Source organism: Rissa tridactyla, chromosome 18 (genome assembly GCF_028500815.1).
Source record: "Rissa tridactyla isolate bRisTri1 chromosome 18, bRisTri1.patW.cur.20221130, whole genome shotgun sequence".
NCBI classification, from domain to species: domain Eukaryota; kingdom Metazoa; phylum Chordata; class Aves; order Charadriiformes; family Laridae; genus Rissa; species Rissa tridactyla.
Window position 1 is genome coordinate 2421250 of NC_071483.1, and position 20169 is coordinate 2441418.

The following is a 20169-nucleotide window of genomic DNA, read 5'->3' on the forward strand; positions in this document are numbered from 1 at the left end:
AAGCTCCATTTGCAGAATTATAAAGCAAAACTGATAACATCACGCCTATAGAGTTTAGCTTGGCACGCGCAGCTCGGTTAAATCCTGCTCTCCCCGGCCTCCTCCTCAGCTTTCTTCTCTGGAATTAGCGCTTTGTTTGTGAATCAGCTGAATCTATGGATCTTGATATAAATACACCGGCTCCAGAGCAGCCATAAAGCACTATTAATTTTGGGAAGCGCTGTAGGGATTACATACATATTTAACAGCCGAAGCACTGAACATTAGGACGCCACTCGCTTCAGTAATGTATCTCCAGGTCTCAAACATTTCCTAGGGGGTAATTCTGAACTCTGTGAACCACTTATTCACGGACTATTTCACAATTTATTACTGAAAATGGCCAGACATCCAATTCACAAGCTCTCTCGGTTTGCTAATCGATTTCTCAGTGAAGGTGCCCTCAATTTCATAACTTCACAGTTCCCATATTGCTTGGGGAGAGTGGCGCTGGCTGCTGGGGTAATATTTCTCTTCCAACAAGTCACTGCAATATGAGCAAAAGGGGAAAAAATAACCTTTTATGCTTTTCCTTTTAAAGGTTCCTCCTATGGCTTTTCTACAATCATTTACACCAGTGCAAAAGTACAAAGGGGTGTTGCAAATGCAAATAAAATTCAGGGTTGTATTTTCTGATTAGAATCCAGTCTATGAAGATGCAATTATTGCAGAACTTGGGTCTAAGCACATTTCATCCTCCTGCAGGCAAGAGAATTGCAGGACAGCTGTGGATTCGAGGTAGATACCCCGTGGCACGTGTGCCAGGCCCAAGGAAGGGCACAATTAATAGGAACTGATACCACCCTTGTAGATGATGTAATTTGTATGTGCTCGGGAAGTGCGAGATGAAAATTTTGCCCAAAATAAGCATGTCAAAGGCAGGCGGCTGACAGGGCTCCTCCTGCCTCCATCATTTTGCATTATGCCGTGGCCTTTGAGGTACAGTGATTATCGCACCCTAGACCCAGACGTTTCCACAACTCTGGCCATGCGTCTCACCCCTGACAAGATGTATCTTCTCTGGTTTCCCTCAGTCCTGTCCGTACGGCTCTCACTGACATTCCAGCCCTGAACTTACCTGCCTTCTCCCCGTCCCTCCAGCCTTCCCCCTGTCCCTCCAGCCTTCCCCCAGTGCTACCAGCCCTCCCACCCCAGGAATTGTCCCCGATGTGCGGCGCACAGCTCTAATTAAAGAGAGTGGGGGGAGAGGAATCACGGTGTAACTTGTGGTGAGTTCTGTCCAGCCACAGTACGGGACGAACAATTCCCTTCGAGCTGATCCTGAGCCTCCCCCTAGCAGTGACGGGGTGCGACGTGTTATTCATGTTGCCCTCAAAATTTGCATCTCTCACATCCAGGCACTGGCAGCACTTTAGGTTACCTTGCTGAAATGAACTGAACCTGGCATGGCAGGTCTCTCCATTTGGCCTGTTAGAAAACTGCTGCTTAAATTTGTGCTTTCTGAACACACCGAGAATGCTTAAATGCAACAGGAAAAAAAAGAACAAAGAAACAAAGTGTGTGTGCATCACGCCTGAGTGCACGCACACTGCTGCAAGGGTCTCAACAGGCGCAGTCTTACAATCTGATGCATGTTGAATTGTTAAAGTGCCTTTTGCTCGGTCATTTCTCCACTGCTGCTGCAGTAACTCCTGAGGGGACCATTCCCTTCAATAACCGTAGCCGGTAGGGAACCGTTGTGGCCGCCACCTCTGCCAACACGCGTGGCACAGGGACACTGCCCCGCACAGGCTGCGCTGCAGCCGCGACCCGTCGCCGTCTCACAGACTGGCATGGTAGAAAACTTTTGGACTGGGAAAGGAGGGAACTTTTCCAGTCTCCCCTGTATGTTGAGACATGAAAGAGCATGTTACTGAGCGCAGCGGAAGAGCTGAGCCTGTCCCTGACTCTTGGAGAGAGGGACTTTAATGTATATGTTCCATTGGAACAAATATTGAGTGATGAATGAGAAGTTTGTTAGGGGTGGCTAATTTGCAAGGAAAGCTGCCGCAGCATCTGTATCCGGCTCACATTCTGCCTGCTTCCATTCTGCTAACCTCCTGCCGAGTGATACAAGACCTTTGGTTCCGGTCCTTCGTCTACCCCGGACCAAGTGTTCCCTTTCTCTGTTCTGCTCCGTGCACTTTCTTGGTCCCGTTTCTCCTGTAATGCCCACCCCACTCTGGCAGGTCCCGTCCCTTTGGGAAGGCACAGACCCCAGAGGGAGCGCACTGCTCCGGGCTGGGGAATGCGTCCCCAGCTGTCTCTTTAGCATATATGCCTTTATGCTCCCTGAAAATATGGAACATAAAGGGGCCAGAAAAATTTCCATTGGCAAAACCTTTCCATTCAGGCCTAATTGTGCGTAGGCTGTCCAAGGGCTGATGCTTTTTGTTGCTGCCTGGTGACACGCCATGAGCCTGCGCTGTGTAATACAGCCATAGAGAAACCAATGCCACTAGTCATAATTCATTAGATAGTAAATAAAAATTCATTCTGATCTGATGCCTGCCGTCAAATCCAATAGCGACTGTGAGAACAAAATGCAGCGTGACAGTTGGAAGCGGAGGAGACCTGTTAAGCAACCGTGGTTTGCTGGATAACGGCATTACTCTTAGCTAGTTTATCAAATACGTACTTAAGAGGGGGAAAGAAACGGGATTGTCACAGCTAAGCCAGAGCGTCTGGTTGTTCTCAGTATTTTCTGTTTTCTCCTGTAACAGACCACTCCTATCTGAGGTAGCAGTGCTGGCCATCTCACCGTGCCCGCCGCTGCCCGCCCGGGCGCTGGTGGTAAATGGGCAACTCAGAGTTTTCCTGGAGCTCAGCACACACAAAGCCCCCGCGCCCGCCAGTGGGGAGCGAGGGGACACAGGGGACCTGCCGGGCAGCTGAAGTGGAGGAGCTCGGCCGGGATGAGCGGGAGCCTCCTGGGCACGGGGAACGTGCGCGGTTCCAGCCTCACCGACCGCCATGTGCTGGCTGGCAGCCGCTCGGGAGCGGTGGCATTGGAGGGTGTCGCCGGTCACCTTGGCGCATGTGCCTGGGCATGGCGGTGCCCTGCGGAACCCAGCCCATGTGCCGGGGACTGGCAGATCTGTGCTGGGGTGCTGTGAATTTGCAGAGATACCAGATATCCCTGAGATTTGCGGGTGGAGGAAAAAGACAGGCTTGCAATCTCCTACCAGGACAGTGGTGACGATCAGAGATCTGTTGCTCAGCGAGTCGGTGACATTAGGCCCTCGTCCTTTGGAAATTTCTGTGATGTTCAAACCATCAGAAGGGCTCCACGCTCCAACCTGAAACGAAGCAAGCAAACGACCGCATGAGCACCCGCTTACATTCCTCGCTTCCTCTCAGCATCCTACCCGCCTGGAAAATGGAGCTTGCTTCTTTCATCTACAGTAAACAGAAGCAAAGCCAAAATGATCAGCTCATATCACCTAAGTAGAAAATTTACATTAACCCTTTGGTTGCAGGTCACTCCAGCTGCGCATGTGGAGTAAACAACCCTTCCGCTGCCCTCTGATGCAGGTGCATGGAAGCAGATGACGATGACTGGAATTTAGGGGCCAAATGAATAATTTGCAAAGGTACGGTGTAGAGCAAAATAATCAAACCGTGCTGAAGAGTCAACTCTGGGCAAGCATAAAGCAGAACAAAAGAAAACAAATACGAGGGAATTTTCTTTTTTATTTCCCCACCAAAGCAAATTGGTGGGGCGAGTTAAAAATGACTTGACCAGCTCTGCAGATCCCTGGTAGGGACCGTTCCTGTCCTCTGTGCTGTGGCAAAGTAGACGGACATTTTGAACAGGTGCCCTTGGAAGGGCCCTGGTGGCCCCTGCAGGGAAGCCCAAAGCCCCCGGCAATGGGAGGTCTCGGTGCCGGCAGCAAACCCGGAGCAGGGAACGGCAGCAGCTTTGCTCGGGCACGAGCACAGGCAGCGCAGCTACGCTCCTCATCGGTTTGAGGTGCTCTGTTTTTCTCAAGCTCTCCATTTCAATAAATTATTAGACTTTGAAGAAGTCTATTGACCCAGAAATAGCAAAGTATGCCCCTCTCTAAGAGAAGTCGTCTGAGCAACTCTAAGCCTGTTAACCTGATCTCTGCGGCCCAGGGGAGGCCTTAGAACAAACTTTGAAGGCAGGATGGGCTAAAGGACTGTGACGGTGAGATAAAATGTCAGGAAAGCTGGAGGAACGTGGGCTCGCTGCCAACAGATGAGCAGGGTGGCCACACAGCCAGCCTGACAGCCAGGAAAAATGAAAACCCCACCTGGAAATGGGAACAGAACGATCCGTCTGTAGGGCCAAACTGTGAGACAGGACGCAGGGAGAAACCAAAGGCAGACACTCAAACCCACTGGGGAGCCAGGAACTTCCCAGATTTTATTTATTGCTATTTTTAAGACTTGTCAACCTCTTCAGCAGTCCGAGGGGAGGACTGGGTTTTACTGCATCCCCAAAAAGAGCCTGTGTAATGAGCAATGCTGCCTGGTGGGGGAAAAAAAACCAAAAACGTAATAAATTCTAGAAGAGTTTCCATGAACTTTGTGAAAGGCTCTAAATATTTCAGGCAAAGTGCGAGCAATCCCCTATAGCTCCTTCGATCACACGAGGGCTGCGATGTCAAAAGATTATTATTGTGCATAGGAGAAGAGAAGCGAGTCTGCGAGGCCCCTGCCAGCAGCGCCGCAGACTCGGTTAGCTATGCCTTGCTAAGTTGTCTTTAAGAAAATTAAATACATGGCACTTAAGACTGAATTAATCAGTTTAAAATATTAAAAAAAAAAGGAAAGAAAAAGAAAAAAAGTGCATTAAGAGACCTGCGCGAGTCAGATAGTCAAACTACATGTAATTAGGTTTAGTTAATACTCCTGTAATCCCTGGAACATCCAGGAGTATAAGGATCAGGAGTTCAATCCTAAAGCTCAGCAAACATAAGCTATTATACATAATGCACCATCCGTATGGGATTTGTTTGTAGTTTGGCGTTTTGTTATTTCAGATTAACTATTGACAGAAACCTAGCTTCAACAGAGATTTGACATCGATACTTTAAAACCCCTCTAGAGTTGACAAGAAGCTTTCAAAAAAATAATAGTGGGAACTGTGAAATCTCTGAATTGTCGGAGACAAAAGTTGAAGGGCTGCACAGAGAATGCATCAAGGTTTGGCGGCTTCCTATGGGCTTTGTGTGACACACAATAGCAATAAATACGGCTGGTGCCAGCTATTCTCCAGTACACCTGAGGAGTGTTAGTTTGACAGACAGACATTGCAGCTGCACTTAAACATTTAGATTCACATGGTAACCAAATACTCGCACATTTTTTTGTTATTCTACCAACACAGCTCTCGGGCAGTCTGCCGGTGCCGCTGTACTCCAAAAAGACACGTCAATTTTTTTTGGTTTTGACTCTATAAACGAAATATTTTGTAAAAAACAAGAGGTCAGGCTACAAAGATCGTCTCCTGCTCAGTTCTTGTGAGGAGGTGGCGTCTTCCCCTGCTGCCCTCTTGCCTCCTCCTGCCCGGGCTGGGCTGACGGCAGCTGAGACTGAAGGTCACTGGGTTTATTTGAAATGTTTTCTTTAGTCTGTATTTGACACCAAAACCTACTCCTAGTGGGGAGTGCTGTGGTGACCTTGAGATTTTTTACGTGCAGCGCAGAACTACTGCTGTGGTGTGAAAGTGTGGCAACAACTTGTTTCAAAGCGAAGGAAAAACAAACTGTAAAAAAGGGGGATGGGGAAGGCAAGCTGTTTGGTCCTGGGGAGCTTCACCGCGCAGGATCCGTCCCCTCCAAACTGGGGGGGGAGGAACAAACTGCTGCCTCCCGCCTCCGGGGGCTGCCTGCTTGCACCGTTTGATTAATGCCCCAGCCTTAACCGGAGAAGTCATCTGTGCGTGTTGGGCTGCTTGCTGCATGGCTAATTGAAAAACTCCTCGCTCGGCTCCCGGCGGCGTGTCCCGCGGCAGCAGGACCTGTCCCCTGCCCCAAGGTCCGGGACCGGGTGCTCGGCCCTGGCTGCCGCAGGCACCTTCTGCATGTCCAGGAGCAGCCACTGCGCTAGAAAAGGATTTGCTGCCCCGTCGCCAGCGCTCTCCTGTCAGTCTGCGAGAGCGGTAGCGGAGCGGGGACTCGGGATCACTCACAAACGGGGTCAGGCTCTGGCAGCCCTCGGCGGCCTCGAAGGCCGTTACTGGGCGCCTGGTTAGGGCACAGCTCCCTGTCGGCATCAGCTGTCTGCTGGGCGCCGCTCGCGCCACTTCAGGCCACTTGCTGCTCTCTTTGGTCTTAAATGAACTGATCTCACCTTGAAACCCGTGTTCTAGGAGCTGTAATGCTTTGCATATTGCCTTTTTTTTTTTTTTTTAAAGTAATTGAAGAAAAGGAAATGAAATCCCCATGAACACCTGGGAATCAGATTTGCACATCAGCATTGCCTCTCTGTGCCTAGAGATTTGCACTAATTAGGAGGATCTGAGGCTGCAGCCTTTGTGCCCTGGCGCCTCTGGGTGGCCACCAAACAAAGCCCCTCCAGCCAGCCAGGCAAAACCACGCTCCGCTTTTTTTCTTAGATAACACAGGGAAGAAACAAACAAAACGACACTGCATCCTCCTCCAAAATCTAGGCTGTAATAAGCTGGGGCCATTTCTAAGCTTGAGGCAATTTTCATTGTGGGAAATCACAGTGAGATGATGCTTTCAAGAGCTTTTGCCTCCTCAGGGAAAAATCAATGTTTTGTAAGCGAGCCCAGGCAGATGGGGGGTGGGACAGGCTTTATTCCTTCCCCCTTTGGCCCGGGCAAGGAGAGGTTAACAGCTGCTCAGAAAGTTTCTTCTGCTTCCACTGTCCCAGGAAAGTGCCACAAGCACTTCTGCAGCTAGTGACTGTAATCCCACGCACATTGCACATCGCTTCAGGGGTAGTGAGTCATGGTTGAGGCATGGAAAAGGATCTGAGAAATCCCACAAAGTAAATATCCTTTCATAGAAAAAACAGAAAACATGGAAACAATACAACAGCCAACCATCTTCTCTGTTGCCTGAGTATCAGAGTTAGACTAAGCCATACGCAGACTAGACAAACCCTGCCTACCTTTTCGAGACCGTCTTCTTTGAGGCTGATGATATCCAGATCAAAATCTGTCCGTAAACCACTAGTTTTGTTAAAGACAATTCGTCCTGTTAGTCCTTCCCACTGAGCCTGTGGAAGGGAGAAGAAGTAGCAGGGCTGTTACTCGGTATCATAAATAATCTTTTGCCCTTCACTGTATGTGCTTGTAATTAGTCCTTATACTGGTTCTTTCTCCCCAAAGAGCATGATTAATTAATAATCACCTCCGTCACTGTTCAGACTGCAGACAGAACTGTAGATTTTCTTAACTCTCTTGCAGTCCTTGCTATGATTTTTGTTCGCACCTTTTGTGTTCACCAGCTGTTGCAGGACATGATGACTCAGTAGAAAACCGCTTGCATTTATCACGGCATCCTTGTGTGCTGCATTTATCCTTGTAGTACTGATAAATACCGGGCTGCAGGGAGCCTGGGTTTGGGACAAATCCAGTCAAGCTCATAAATAATCCTTTTTTGCACGAACCTGATGATGCTTCCAAGGTGTGTGGAAGCTAAAATGTCCTGAATGCTTCCCTCCTTCCTTTCAGATGGAGAGCGGAGCGGCAGAGGCTAAGGGCTCGTCCGTGCTAGCGGGCTCGGTCATTTTGGAATGGGCCTGGGAATGTGGTGGGCGCGTGCTGTGGGGGTACCCCCCTTCAGCTCTGGCACTGTAAGCACGGGGCTGGTGCCCAACGGAGCCCCATCCCTGGAGATTTTACACCTGACTGGACGAGGTCCTGCACAACCTGCTGTGACCTGGGCAGTGGTCCTGCTCTGAGCAGGACCTTGGAGTAAAGATGTCCAGATTCATTTCAAACAAAAATATGCTGTGATGCCGTTTCTTTTCCACCGTACACTTTGCAGCACCATCAGACTGAATTCCTCTGATTTAGGAGGGGAGAGTGCCCCAAATATCGATGCTAGCTGTGTTAGCAGAGCAGGTGCTAAGGGACACATGGTATACGATGCCTGCTCTGCCCGGGGACAGTGCTGGGACGTGCTGTAAGATCTCTCCCAAGGAGGATGCTCCCGGGAGGGTGCCAGCCTGCCGACATGGTTTGCTGCTTTGCGATCGCGTCTCAGCAGTGGAGAGCTGGGACTCGGGCTCTTTCCCCTGAGCAGGGCAGACCACGCACGCTCCTCCCTGACGAATGTGTTTCCTTTATGGGTGGGGGAGCTTGAAATATCCCAGGGTGGTGAAGGTGGCATAATGTGTTCTCGGGGGGGAGCGACTGGCATGTTTCCCAGTAAATACGCTCCTCTGGCTCTTCCTCATTAATTCCTGAGGAACAGCCTCCTCCCGGCCTCGCCACCCGTGAGTTTTAGGGGCGGCTGTGCTCAGTTTGCTCATTTTGGTGTGCAGGTGCTTTGCCTGTGGGATGCGCAGCCTTGCGGAGCCCCCCGGGAGCCAGGAAAAACATGGAGTGTTTAACGTACCCGACTGGAGCAAACACAGCTCTGTGCTGAGCACCGAGGGGCCGCACGGCTCACGGGACCAGGCTGGGGGCGCAGGGCATTGCTGCGGTCCCCCATGGGATCTGATCCCGCCGGTGTCAGCCCCGACTCCGCAGGCAAACTCCGAGTGCCCGCCTGTCCCCTCGCCTCCTGCCCCGGCGCTTGGCCCTGTCCCCCTGCTTTCTGGGGAGCCCTGACAGCACACGGGGTGAGGGTGGCCTCCCCGGGGCTGGCAGGACCACCGTCCCAGCCCCTTTGCCCCTCGGCAAGCTGGAAGAAGCAGGGCTTCACCCCAGAGGGGCAGCTCTGGAGCCGTCCCGTGCCGGGGGGGCACCCAGGGGCAGCGGTGCTGGTGTCTGGGGGAGCCCGGGGCCGAGGGAGCGGGTGTCCGCGGCGAGGCTTTGTCTTTCCGGGAGGGCAGAGAGAGCAATTACTGTGTGTTCTGATTGCAGCGGGGAGGCAGCTTATCCCTGCAACAAGCTGACACGGTGCCAGGGAGGGAAACAACAGGCAGGCACTGGAGTGTGAGGCGCTGGGTAATTTGCAAAAGGAGCCAACCAAACAAATTATTTACACTCTCTTTTGGCAGCCAGCTGGAGCGGCTTTCTGCAGAAGTGAACAAAACACGAAAAAGGAGAGAGAGAGAGAGAGGCAGAGAGAGGAGAGATATCATCTTCAGTGCCTATTAAGAAAAAAGCTCATTCTCCCTTTGCAATGGGAATGATTCCTCCTCCCTCGCAGCCGCGTGCTCCCTGCGGCTCGGGCAGCGCCAGGGGTACGTGCGCTCTCACCGCACTGACGTGCCTGTGCTCGGGGTCCGTGGGGGTCTGCAGCACAAATCATTAACAACGATTAACAACGTACTTCTACTCTTTTCTGTTTAAAAACTTTAGGGGATTTTATACCCAGACTTTTAAATGTGGTCCAGTCGCGTGTCCTACATGGCAGCCTGTTCTGTAACTCCCCGTGTGAAGTGCCCCAGGCACAGAAGTTTTAAAAGGCCTTAGGGTAAATAAGGGGGTTTTATCTCAAAGATGTATCTGGTAGGGTTTGCAGTATCCTCCTGACGCTCTGCCTCCATTTTTTTCCTACGTGAGGGCTCCTTTTTGCAGAGAGAGCAGAACGCGGGGGGTGAGTGCAGGGTGCGTGCGTGGGGGGGTTTGGGGAGGGCTGGCCGCCTCTCACAGCGCTGCGCTCCCTCCGAGAGCTCACTGCTCTTGAGTCTGCTTGCGTGCTTAAGCCAGATGCAAACAAACAATTACGTGGGCTGAACAGAGAGAAATCATAATGACTGAACCCAGAGAGGGAAGGAAGCTGCCTCCTCGCTCCCCTGGCTCCCCACTTGCTAAAGCCACAGCTCTGCCAAAGCCGTTCATCAGCACACAGGCAGCGACGCACGGCGCTGCCAGCGCTGCCACTGGGATTTAGCGGCACTGAATGCCCTTTGTGGACCCCAAGCAAATGTTCCTGTAAAAGGCAAATGGCTATTGCTCTGCTAAGAAACGGCCTCGGAGAGGGAGCAGTCCAGCTGCTCCTGACGCAAGAAGGGGCCAGGGCAAGTCTCAGTGACCGCATGGGAGATTTCGGCTTGTTTTGGACGTTTTGGCGTGGCTGCACGGATGTTGTTTTGAAGGCAAAGACAGGATTTTTCCTTTCTGGGTGCACCCAGCAGCCTGGTGCTGCTCATCCAGTTGTACCTGCCCAGGCGGGGGGATTTTTTATACCCCTGTCCCTGCCAAGTCTCTCTGCCGCGAGCATCCGTACCTGCGCGCTGAGCAGCTGCGCTGCTCCTGCTGGGGAAGTTTTGCGTTAGTGGGAGGCAATCATGGTTGCAAATTGTGCTTTTACCTCTTTTATAAAATTCATGAAGCGGCCACCGAACCTCCAGGCTTTGTGGCGATGGCACTGCAGGGAGTTCACGGTCATCTGAGGGGCGCGCTGGTAGCAGACGGAGACCACGTGCACTGCGTCGTACAACAGGGCAGCGTCTGTCTAAAGTACAGGGGAACAGCATTTGTGTTGATAGCGGTCCCAGAGCAAGGAAGCACTGGGATGGCAAAGCAGCCGGGACGCCCATTAAGTGTCACAGGAGACGCTGCAAGAACCCCCTCTGAGTTACCCCCTGCCCAACACCCGGCGGACCCAAGGGTTTCTCTGTCCCGGGCCCCCGCCGACCATCCCTGCTCCCGGGTGTCCAACCCTGCACCCAGCGCTCCGAGGGCAGGGCTGGGCTCTCGAGAGACCCCCGGCACCTCCAGAAATGGCCGTAAACGCGTGTGCTTTAACGCAGGGCTAGTCTAAACCTCTCGGCTGACCTCTCATGCTCAAAACACCGAGTTCTGCACGTGACACAGCCTCACAAGCGTGTTTTTCTGTTATGGAGCCCTTTAGACTGAAAGATCATAGTTCTGTCTTAAAATAAGAGATTGTGAAAATGTCATTTGTCTGCGTGCATCTGTTCTGGTTATTTCTAGCGCATTTACTACTGTATTGTCAAACAAGGAAGCTAGCTATTTCTAAATGTAGAAGATAGTAACAAAATTTTCTTATTTCGTCTGTTTCGTCTGAGTGTAAAAAAACCCTATACGAGAACATACAATCCACACTATTTCATACATGGGGAAATAAGAAACAGAGAAGTTAAATGGCTTGTCCCCGGGCATGGAATTTTCCAAAATGACCCAAACCGTCACTGAAATCAGGACCTCGCAGATTTGTAACGTCTTCCCACATTTCAGTGATTTGAACTAGGGAGAACTCCTTTTTTTCTTCCATATAATGTGATGGGTTTAGATTCAATTTGAGATGCCCCATCTCATCTCCAAACACTGATCAAGAGAATTGGATTTATTTTTCACTCTGATATGGTCAGTCCTTCTGGTGAAAATACATTATTTGTTGGCTTCACAAAGCTACAAAACAGATGTGAGTGCAGCAGCAGACTAATAAAACACAATAAAACAAAATAATACGGCAAATAACAGGGCAAATATCTAACAGGACATGGCCATGGAGAAAATCCTCCAGCGTTGGCAGCCGTGCCCGTGACCTTCCCTTCCCGCAGCACCCGAGCACGACGAGCAGGCACCGACCCGCGTCCCGTGGGCTTGTATTCACAGCAGCAGGGACGGGGTTTGGGATTTGGGGCTGGGGGAGAGGGGGTACGAGAATATACGTCCAAGCAATTTCATGGTGAATTACATACTGTAATTCCCAGCTGAGATCGGGGCCCGGCTGGGACAGACAGCAGGCAAACACAAGTGAAAGGCAGGATCCCCTCTGGAGAAGCGAAGAGAGAGCAGGAGAGGAGCGGGCTGGGGGGGCAGCACCCCTGCAGGCAACACGATGCTGCAGCTGTGGGCAACGCTGCGGAGAAGCAGAAGGCTAAAGGAGAATGGGGGGACTCTCCTCTAAGACCAAAAAAATAAATGAGGGATACGAGGAGCCATTTCAAGGTGAAAGTCTGGGAGGCTTTGCCACTTGTGGGGGGGTTCTGGCAGATCTAAAGGGAGAGGGAAGGAGGGCGCCAGTCAGCAGTTCCGGGGGTCGGAGGCAGCCTGGCAGGGAGGACAGATGGGCGAGCAGGTGCTGTACCTTCCGAGCAGTAACTCAGTGGAGCAGAGCTGCCATCAGACCCTAAAAGGAGTCATCAAAGCTGCAGCAAAGCCCGTCTCTGGGCACAGCTTTGGCTCTTTATTCCCTGCATCGATCTCAGCGAATCGCCTGGCCCAGCCCCGCGTGTGCTGCGCTCCCAGCGCCCAGGAGCTGCCGTTTGGCTGCTCTCGGGGGCTGCGGGGAGATGGTGGGAGCCGGAGCCCTGCGAGCCCCTGTGGGACAGGCCCCGGCTGCCCGGCTCCTCTGGTGGGACAGCAGCGTTTGTGCTCTCCAGCGCTGCTCCCAGGGCTGGGCAGAGGGACCTGGAGGTGACGGTCCTGCCCTGAGCCGAAGCAGGACTTGTGGAGGGCAGCCCAGGGGACAGGGCGCCCTTCCCCGCCTGCCCCGGGCTCTGGGGCACACACAGCCTGGCCCCTGCCAGGCCAGGCGAGCACGGGGAAATCCTGCTGCGCCTCAACAGGGGGTACAATACCCTGGTGGCAGCTCCTCTCTTCTTGTTCCCAGCACTAAAGAGCCAGGGCGCTTCCCCATCGCGCTCAGCCCTTGCTGGAACTGAGAGCTTTGAGTTTTGCACGTCCTGGGGGCAGCTTTTTACTGGCAGGAAGGGCGGGGAGGGAAGGATCACGGTCTCTCAAAACTGGAAAATCTGGGGGCATCTGGGCCTGCAACAGCAGAGTGTTAACGCAGCAGTGGGCTGCAGGGCATCCACCAGCCAAAGGCTGCATTTGAGGGGCAGTTATTAAAGAATGCCAGTAGCTACCTGGGGAAAGTACCTGGGATGAGTTGTTACTAGTACAACAACCAATAACGATAACCTTTAGCCCTTAATAATGTTCCTGCCTTCCCTACCACTCCAAAGCTGCTTCCCAGACTTCACCTGTGCTTTGTTTAAACTTCTCATACCATCATCACGCCATCGAGCAGTCCCAGCTCCGCCTTGGGCGCCGACTGCAGCCGCTCCATGGACCACTTCTCGATGATGGAGGATACGTGCGGGTTCTCCACATTGAGGATCCGGAAGCCAGTCAGGTTCACTCCAGAGTAGCGATATGGTTCTAGGTCTAATGCATAAAGATCCTTAAAAGAGAGAAACCAGTTTAAACATTTTGTTTAGCTTTGTTTTGTTTGTCTTTTCTGCATCGATTCATATCTGTGTGTGAAGTGAGAAGGCAGAGCCCCCAGAAGGTGGGAGGTAGGACGGTGCCCTCGTGAATTTGGTGGATTGTGCTGTCTGGAGCCGTCAGTCGCTGCCTGCAGAGACTCGTAGGTGTCAGTGGAATTCGGGTGTCGTATGCGCAGGTTCACCCACACACAGCAGAGGGAAACTCCTGCCAAAGAACTCGTTCTGTGCATAAAAGAGGCAAGTGAATTGTGGGGAGAAAACCAGAATCGCTATCTGTAACTGTGAAAAAAGAGGCTTGTGACTGAGGCAGAGGGGACAAGGCAGAGTTCCTGCAGCCGAAGCTCCCTGGGGCCTTTCCACGGAGGATTTGCTGTGAGTGCTGAAGCCCGCGGGGTGCTGCAGATGACAGAGTAACTCTGAATGCAGAATGCCAATTTGCAGACGGCTATCAAAGAGGAACTAAGACGCGTTTCTTGACATTACGACCAGCCTACACAGTCTGCAATTGAATGAGAGTGCCCTTTATGCGATTTAAAAAAACCCCAGCCAGGCAGTCCTCAGCTCTGCTGGCAGCCAGCCCGCGAGCATCACTTGGCAGGCGGCGAGGGGGGCACGCGGAGGCCTCTGCACTTCTTTAATGCATCTCTTGGCTCCGCCGCACGCCTAAATATTAACTTCAGTTCAGGGATTAACTTCAGTGCTCGGTAACTAGTCCGAGTAGTCTGGGGTTAGACAGCATGGCAAGAGCATTCCGCAGCTGAGTGTCTCAGCAAAACCCCAGGGCAGCTGACCTGGGGGGGGTCATCAGTGAATATGGAGAATGGCAGTTGGGAGGGGGCTTCATTAGCAGGATGAGACATACTTAATCAGAGTTTATCCCGAACAATGTCTGCAAGTGATCAATGGTAGTAAAAACGTGGGGAGGTGGAAAGGCAGCACCACTGTCTGCTGTGATAGAGGGTGGGGGGCGAATATGGGAATGATGCTCATGGCTCTCACAAGGGATTACAAAAAAGAGTTTAAATACGGCATGAGATTACGTGGCTGTACCGGCAGGACATGGCCACGCTGCGGGTTCACCCAGACACGGCGTCCGTCAGCAGCGAGCTCTGCTCTGCCCACGGGGGAGCACTGGCCCTAAAACACACCGCCCGGAGCAAAGCATAACAACATCAGCTCTCGCCAGCAACCGCGACTTCACTCGCAGTGGGAGAGCTAGGAATTCTTACAGCTGTTTTGCTTTAATAAGCTTTGGGGGTTTGATCTTTTCCGTAAGCGCTGGCCTCTGACTTTGCGCCCCAAGGCATGCTGCTGATGGATGCCGGGTTTTAATCTGCAGGTGCAGCCGGGGAGCGGGTCATTAATCACACCCACCGCAGAGCCCAGGGTCTTTGCTGTTTGGTTGTGCGTTGTTTTTTTTTGTAATGAAAAAAATGCAAGTACAAACCTCTACGTTCTGTTAAAGGGCATTGTGAAAACCAGGCCATAATGTTGACTTTTAAATGACTTATGGTAACTAAGGGCAAATACAGTTGTTTAACCTCAGACAGATGCTTATATCACCTGGACGTGAGGGTGCACAGCCGTCCTGTGCCTCACCTCCTGGGATAGATTTATTTTTTCAGGATTTGTAACTTTTTGTCAAACACTTGAGTTTGTATTCTGGAAATTGCTGCGGGGAAATAAATTTTGGTGGCAAAAGCAGATCATTTCCTCCTCAGAACGTGACCACACGTGACAAATCCGATCCACTGAGCTCCAGACCTCCTGGTCTCCATCGCTCAGCTGGCAGAGCACCAGCCCTGGCCTCCTTTCACATCCTACCGGCGTTTTGGGTGCCCTCCCCGTCCTGCTGCTCTCCACTGACCCTTCGATTCCCCCAGTTCCTACAGAAGCCAACTCCCATCAGGCCCCTCTTGGTTCCAGTTTAAATCTCAGCTGCACCCTGATTTATCATCTCCTGGAATTACAGGATAATTGAGAATACAAGCTGAGCGTCAGAACATGGAGACGTGGTGGTGGTGGGGGGATTCCCATATCAGTTTCGTCTGGATTTTCTGCTCCTGCACAGCCGCAAAATGAAACATCTGGTTCTATTTTCCACCTCATCTACATTCTCTTTCACTCATTATTTTCCGTACTGCAAATTAATTCTCCCCTCCATCCTACTACCTTTAAGGAAGTTTCATTCTGGGTGTTTCTGTGCGGCTCTTCCCCTTTCGTACACGTGCTCTCCCCCCTCCCCAGTTCAAAGCCCCCAGCTTTGGCTCATCAGTCTCAGAGGCAGAGCCCTCGCCAGATCCAGCATCCGCAGGGGGAAGCTGCAGGAGGAGGTGTGCGGGAAGGACATCCTCCGTCTGCTGCCCTGCAAAGCAGCTCGGGGTGATGTGCCAGCTACGGATCGCCGAGGATCCTGCCTGGGCATGGATTTGCTCGGGCAGCCGTCGCTGGGAGGAGCGGCCATGGCTGTGATGGGAGGCGTGGAATAACGACCTCTGAGGTACTGAGACACGTGCACGCTCGTGTCGTGTCACAAGCCTCAGGTACACTGAGTTTAACAAGAGTTAACGCCTGTGGAAGGCTGGAGTGTTTGGTTTAGTGCCTAATGGGGAGAGGGCAGGGCGGGTGTCTCATTTTTGTTTATGTCGACTCCAGGCACGGGAAGAGATTCCTGGTTCTGCCCCTCTGTAGCTGCTGTAAGCGGCAGAAGCGAGAGCAGGCAGTGGGGAAACTTGTGTATTTGCAAGGACTCATTTTCACATTCCTGCAAGTGTTGAGTTTTGGGGGTTGTTGCTGCTCGGGACCCTGCAGGCTGTAAAAGCTGAGAGCTGTGCCTGCGTCAGGCTGAGGTCTCCTCCTCCTCTGGTAGAAAAGGCTGATGGGGCTCTTCATGCTGAAGTCAGTGAAGTGTAGTCTTGCTGCCTAGCAAAATGTTGAAGCGTTTCATGCCAAGTGTTGATACACTGTACTCAGTATTGACTAGGGACCTTTTAGAAACATTCAGTATAACATAATAGACTAATTCATTAGCACCCCATGGGTCTAGTACCGTAGAAGCTGAAGCACATGCATTGCAAGCTAGGAAAACATTGCCTTAAGGAACGACAGATTAAAATATCTTTCCCATGATATAACTGTTATTTCAGGAAAGTGGCATTAATTGTGATTGCTTATCTATTAATTTATTATAATTCTTCTTTCCCCACCTCCAGGCTGTACCTACACATGAAATGTACTCTAGGCTCAGCTGGGGCTGATTAATAGGAGGTTATCTGGGAAATGCTTAAAGCTGCCTGGAATAGATAATGGCAGCAGGGGTAATTAAAATGTCTTTTGCATTCAAAAAATAAATTTTGCAGTTTTTAAGGGTTAGTTTAGTCTGCTTCTTTCCTAAAGGCAAAAAGATAAATTGGCTTTTCAAAATCACACAAAATTCAACAGTATATTAGACAATAGCATCCTAAACGGAAACAAAAGTGGCATGCCAAAAAACCCAAACGCCTCCTGGAGTCAGAGAAGAACTGGCCCGTGTTTAATGAGAGCAGAGTTAATTTCAAGCTGGGCTCTTCTCATGCAAAATAAACCTGCAGCCCTGAACTCCTGACCGCAGCAGGGCTGCTCCTGCCTTTCAGGGAGGCTTAGGCGAACACCCAGAAACACACATCCAGTTCTCACTGAAACTCGGTCCCAGCAGATCCCGTCTGTGGGACTGCAGCCTCCCAAAGTCACACGTATGCTCGTCTTTCCGTGCATGGGCAGCTGCACTGAAATCAAAATGACGGGGAGGGGCAATAAACCCGGCCCCTGCGTCTGTGCAAAGCCGAAGCAGTGAGCCGGCCCGAAAGCAGCCACAGGAAAGACTGACCTCTCTCGGAACGAGCCCCCGGCAGCGCTGCGGGTGCGGAGATGTTCCAACCAAATTGTTGTGGGCTGATTCTAACCTGAAGCTAAGTCCAGCCCTGCTCTCGCCTTCTGTAGGGTACCAGCCTTCCCTTTCCCCTGCTTTTCCCACCCCTCCGCGCCCGTGTCCTGCAGCTGTGTGATGTGACAGGATGGGACCCCAGCCCGCTCTCCTGCCTCCTCAATTCCCGTCCCGGCTCGGCAGTGAGAGTAAATGCGTTTGCACAGATGAGATACTTTACCAGAGTGGTGAAGATGAAGTGGTAGTATTCTGTCATCATTCCCATTGCCATGGCCTTAAGAGAGCAGGGAAAGGAGGTTAGTAAGAGCGGATACAAAAATATACCAACAGTCATGCAACATAGAACTCCGCAGAGCTGATCTGGTGGCTGCGGCAGGAGGCAGACCCAGAACCACAGAAGCTGGATTCTGGATGAGTCCCGTGAAGCTGTTCAGCACGTACTTAGCCAGCGGGAGGCACGTGCTCAGGTGCTCAGCTGAACAGTGGTCCTCGAACAGCTGAAACGGCAGCAAAGCCTCAGTGTCCAGCTCTCGCGGAGGCCGGTGGCATTTCTGGGTGCCACAGAAAGCTGGGACACTGACTGCGGCACACCGCTGTGCTCCCAGAACCTTGCAGGGACACAGGCTTGCTCCTGTCAGCACGGCTGGGAGCGAGAGGGTTGCTTGTCCTTCTCAGGTACTAAACAATGAGCAACCTTACATAAACCTGTGCAGAACGACCATAAGGCAGCCTGTCCTTATGGTTACAAGTCCATGTACTGGCTGAGAAATTAAGGAAAAGGCTTTTTATTTGTTAAAATCATATTTCTGATGCTCTGCATCCCCTCCCCTTCAGTGTCCATTCATATAACGGTACATAGAGCTCTTCTCTGTGTGTCCCTCCTTCCCGCATACACCAGCCAGACTCCAATGCAGTGCCGGGTTTAGAAATGCGTCGGGAAAAGTAGAGGCACATGGATGGGGAGTGGGGACATCTCCCGTCCCTCCGCCCTTGGAGACGGTGGGCCAGCCGCGAGAGCTCTTGGCCAGCGCGAGCGCTGGGTGTGCCAGCCCCGACACGAAGGATGGTTTGTGCAGATTGCTGGGATTTGCATAACTGAGCCGTGGAGAGAACATGCTGTTCTGTGAGGTTTGTCAGAGGGACTGCGGGCTGAAGGAACCTCGGCTGGACGACCTTGTCCATGCCCTACGCAACAGGAGGGGAACGCGACTGTGTCCATGAGAAAGGTCACCTTGAAGTTGGTGGCAGGCTACGGGAAAGAGACACCCGTGGTTTTTTGAGTGTCATGCTGAATCTGTGAGCAAGTTTTGTGGAGAAAACATGCAAGAGAACTTTAAAATCTCCACCGGTGGGAAAGCCACTTCAAGTCCCTCCAGGAAATGTTTGATTCCCTTGGGTTTTGCTAGAATTACTAGGGCAGAATTTAGCTCCGAGGAAGGAAACGACAGTTTGAAAAGAAGCGAGATGTCAAAAAACAAGGGAAAAGGAAAGGACCTAGATCATAAGCCTAGATACTGTAACTCTAGAGTGTGACTTTATCCCACGTTTTCTGGCCTGGAAATACCTTTGGGAAGCCTGGCAGCTGCCTGCGGAATGCGCCGCCCCGTCCCCCTCCTCCTGCCTGGCCGGTGGGGCTGTGGCACGGCCGGGAGGAGCGGGGAGCCGGACCTCAGTGCGTGAGGCATCAATTAGATGATGTGAAACCAATCGAGAGTAAATCGTGAGATTCCAGTTCAGGTTCTACAGCCGGATCAGTGGTAGATGAGAAGTCCAGACCTGCTGTAAGAAGGGAGCCCCAGCTTCCCAGTGCTGGCAGCCTGTGTGCAGGATTCGTCTGGGTTTGTGGGGAAATGAATAAATGATAAACCTGGTGGATAAGCTACAGGCAATCGCCAGGCTGAGAATGGGAGCCCCATTAAAGTTAAGACAGGCACATCTGTGCGCGGCAGAGTGCAGCAACTGTTCAGAGGCAGCTGCCAAGGAGAACAGAGAAGCTGGGAAGCCAGAGAACAGATGTAAAGCGTTAACAAGTCACCAAAAATGAGCAAGTCCAGAGAAGCTGGGGTCAGATGGGAAGGTCTCACGAGCAGGCCCGGCTCTGTGATAGGTTTCTACAATGATTTGTTTGTCCAAGAGGGTAAAATAATGAATGGTTTGATGTCTCAGTCGCTCCAAGGAACACAGACTGGAGCAATATGTGGCAATGTCATCTGTGCATCTTTGTGCCAGCTCTTGTGTTGTTATCCATGGATTACTAACCCATGAGTTTTTTTACTAATGCGGTTTAAAAAAGCCGCCCGGATTATCAGGGACCTGCCTTTCTGCTCGTGCGCTGTGGGAGCGTCTCGCCTTAAATGACTTGGGAGCAAGATGTGGGCTGGCTGGGTGCTGGGTGCTTACTCAGAGCTCCCTTAGGCTGTAGTTGCTCGAACCGTTTTATGTTACCTAAAGATGCGCAGTTAAAATCAGAACCAAGTGGTGGAAATTTTAGCACGAGTCTTGAGAGAAGCCTTTTGCCCCGGGGCGGGCAGCGCAGCCGAGAGGCTCCAGGGACGTTCCCTGGAGTTACCAGCAGCCAAAGGTCTGCAGAGATAACTGGTGTAGTTACCCAAATGTTACAACAGGCAAATAATAGCAATAATATATCAACGTTACTGTTTCTGGGACAAACAGAAGACTGGGCCATTCTTCCCTGACATGTTTTGCATGGTTTTTTTTCTGTATGTTGCTTTTCTAACACTGCAAAGCAGAAGCAGAGTCCCCTCTTCCAGGAGAAGGCTTTGGCTTTACCCAGCTCCACCTTCCAGTGAACGTGTGGAGCAGAGCGTGAGGAGGGCACTGTGGAGTGCTGACCGGGACCCTCTTTTTCTACCCGACCCTATGGAAAAGAG

At 51.7% G+C, this 20169-nt stretch overlaps 1 protein-coding gene across 2 annotated transcripts in view; it reads right to left on the reverse strand.

Moving 5' to 3' along the window:
- GRIK3 (glutamate ionotropic receptor kainate type subunit 3) overlaps positions 1 to 20169 on the reverse strand; it is a 119311-nt gene that overhangs the window by 28422 nt on the left and 70720 nt on the right. For both annotated transcript variants that reach the window (XM_054223932.1, XM_054223933.1), the window contains exons 5-9: positions 17499 to 17552; positions 13137 to 13310; positions 10467 to 10610; positions 7147 to 7254; positions 3225 to 3338 (exon numbers count right to left, since the gene is read on the reverse strand). In XM_054223932.1, coding sequence (XP_054079907.1) covers positions 3225 to 3338; positions 7147 to 7254; positions 10467 to 10610; positions 13137 to 13310; positions 17499 to 17552 — 594 coding nt within the window. The remainder of the gene's footprint in view (positions 1 to 3224; positions 3339 to 7146; positions 7255 to 10466; positions 10611 to 13136; positions 13311 to 17498; positions 17553 to 20169) is intronic.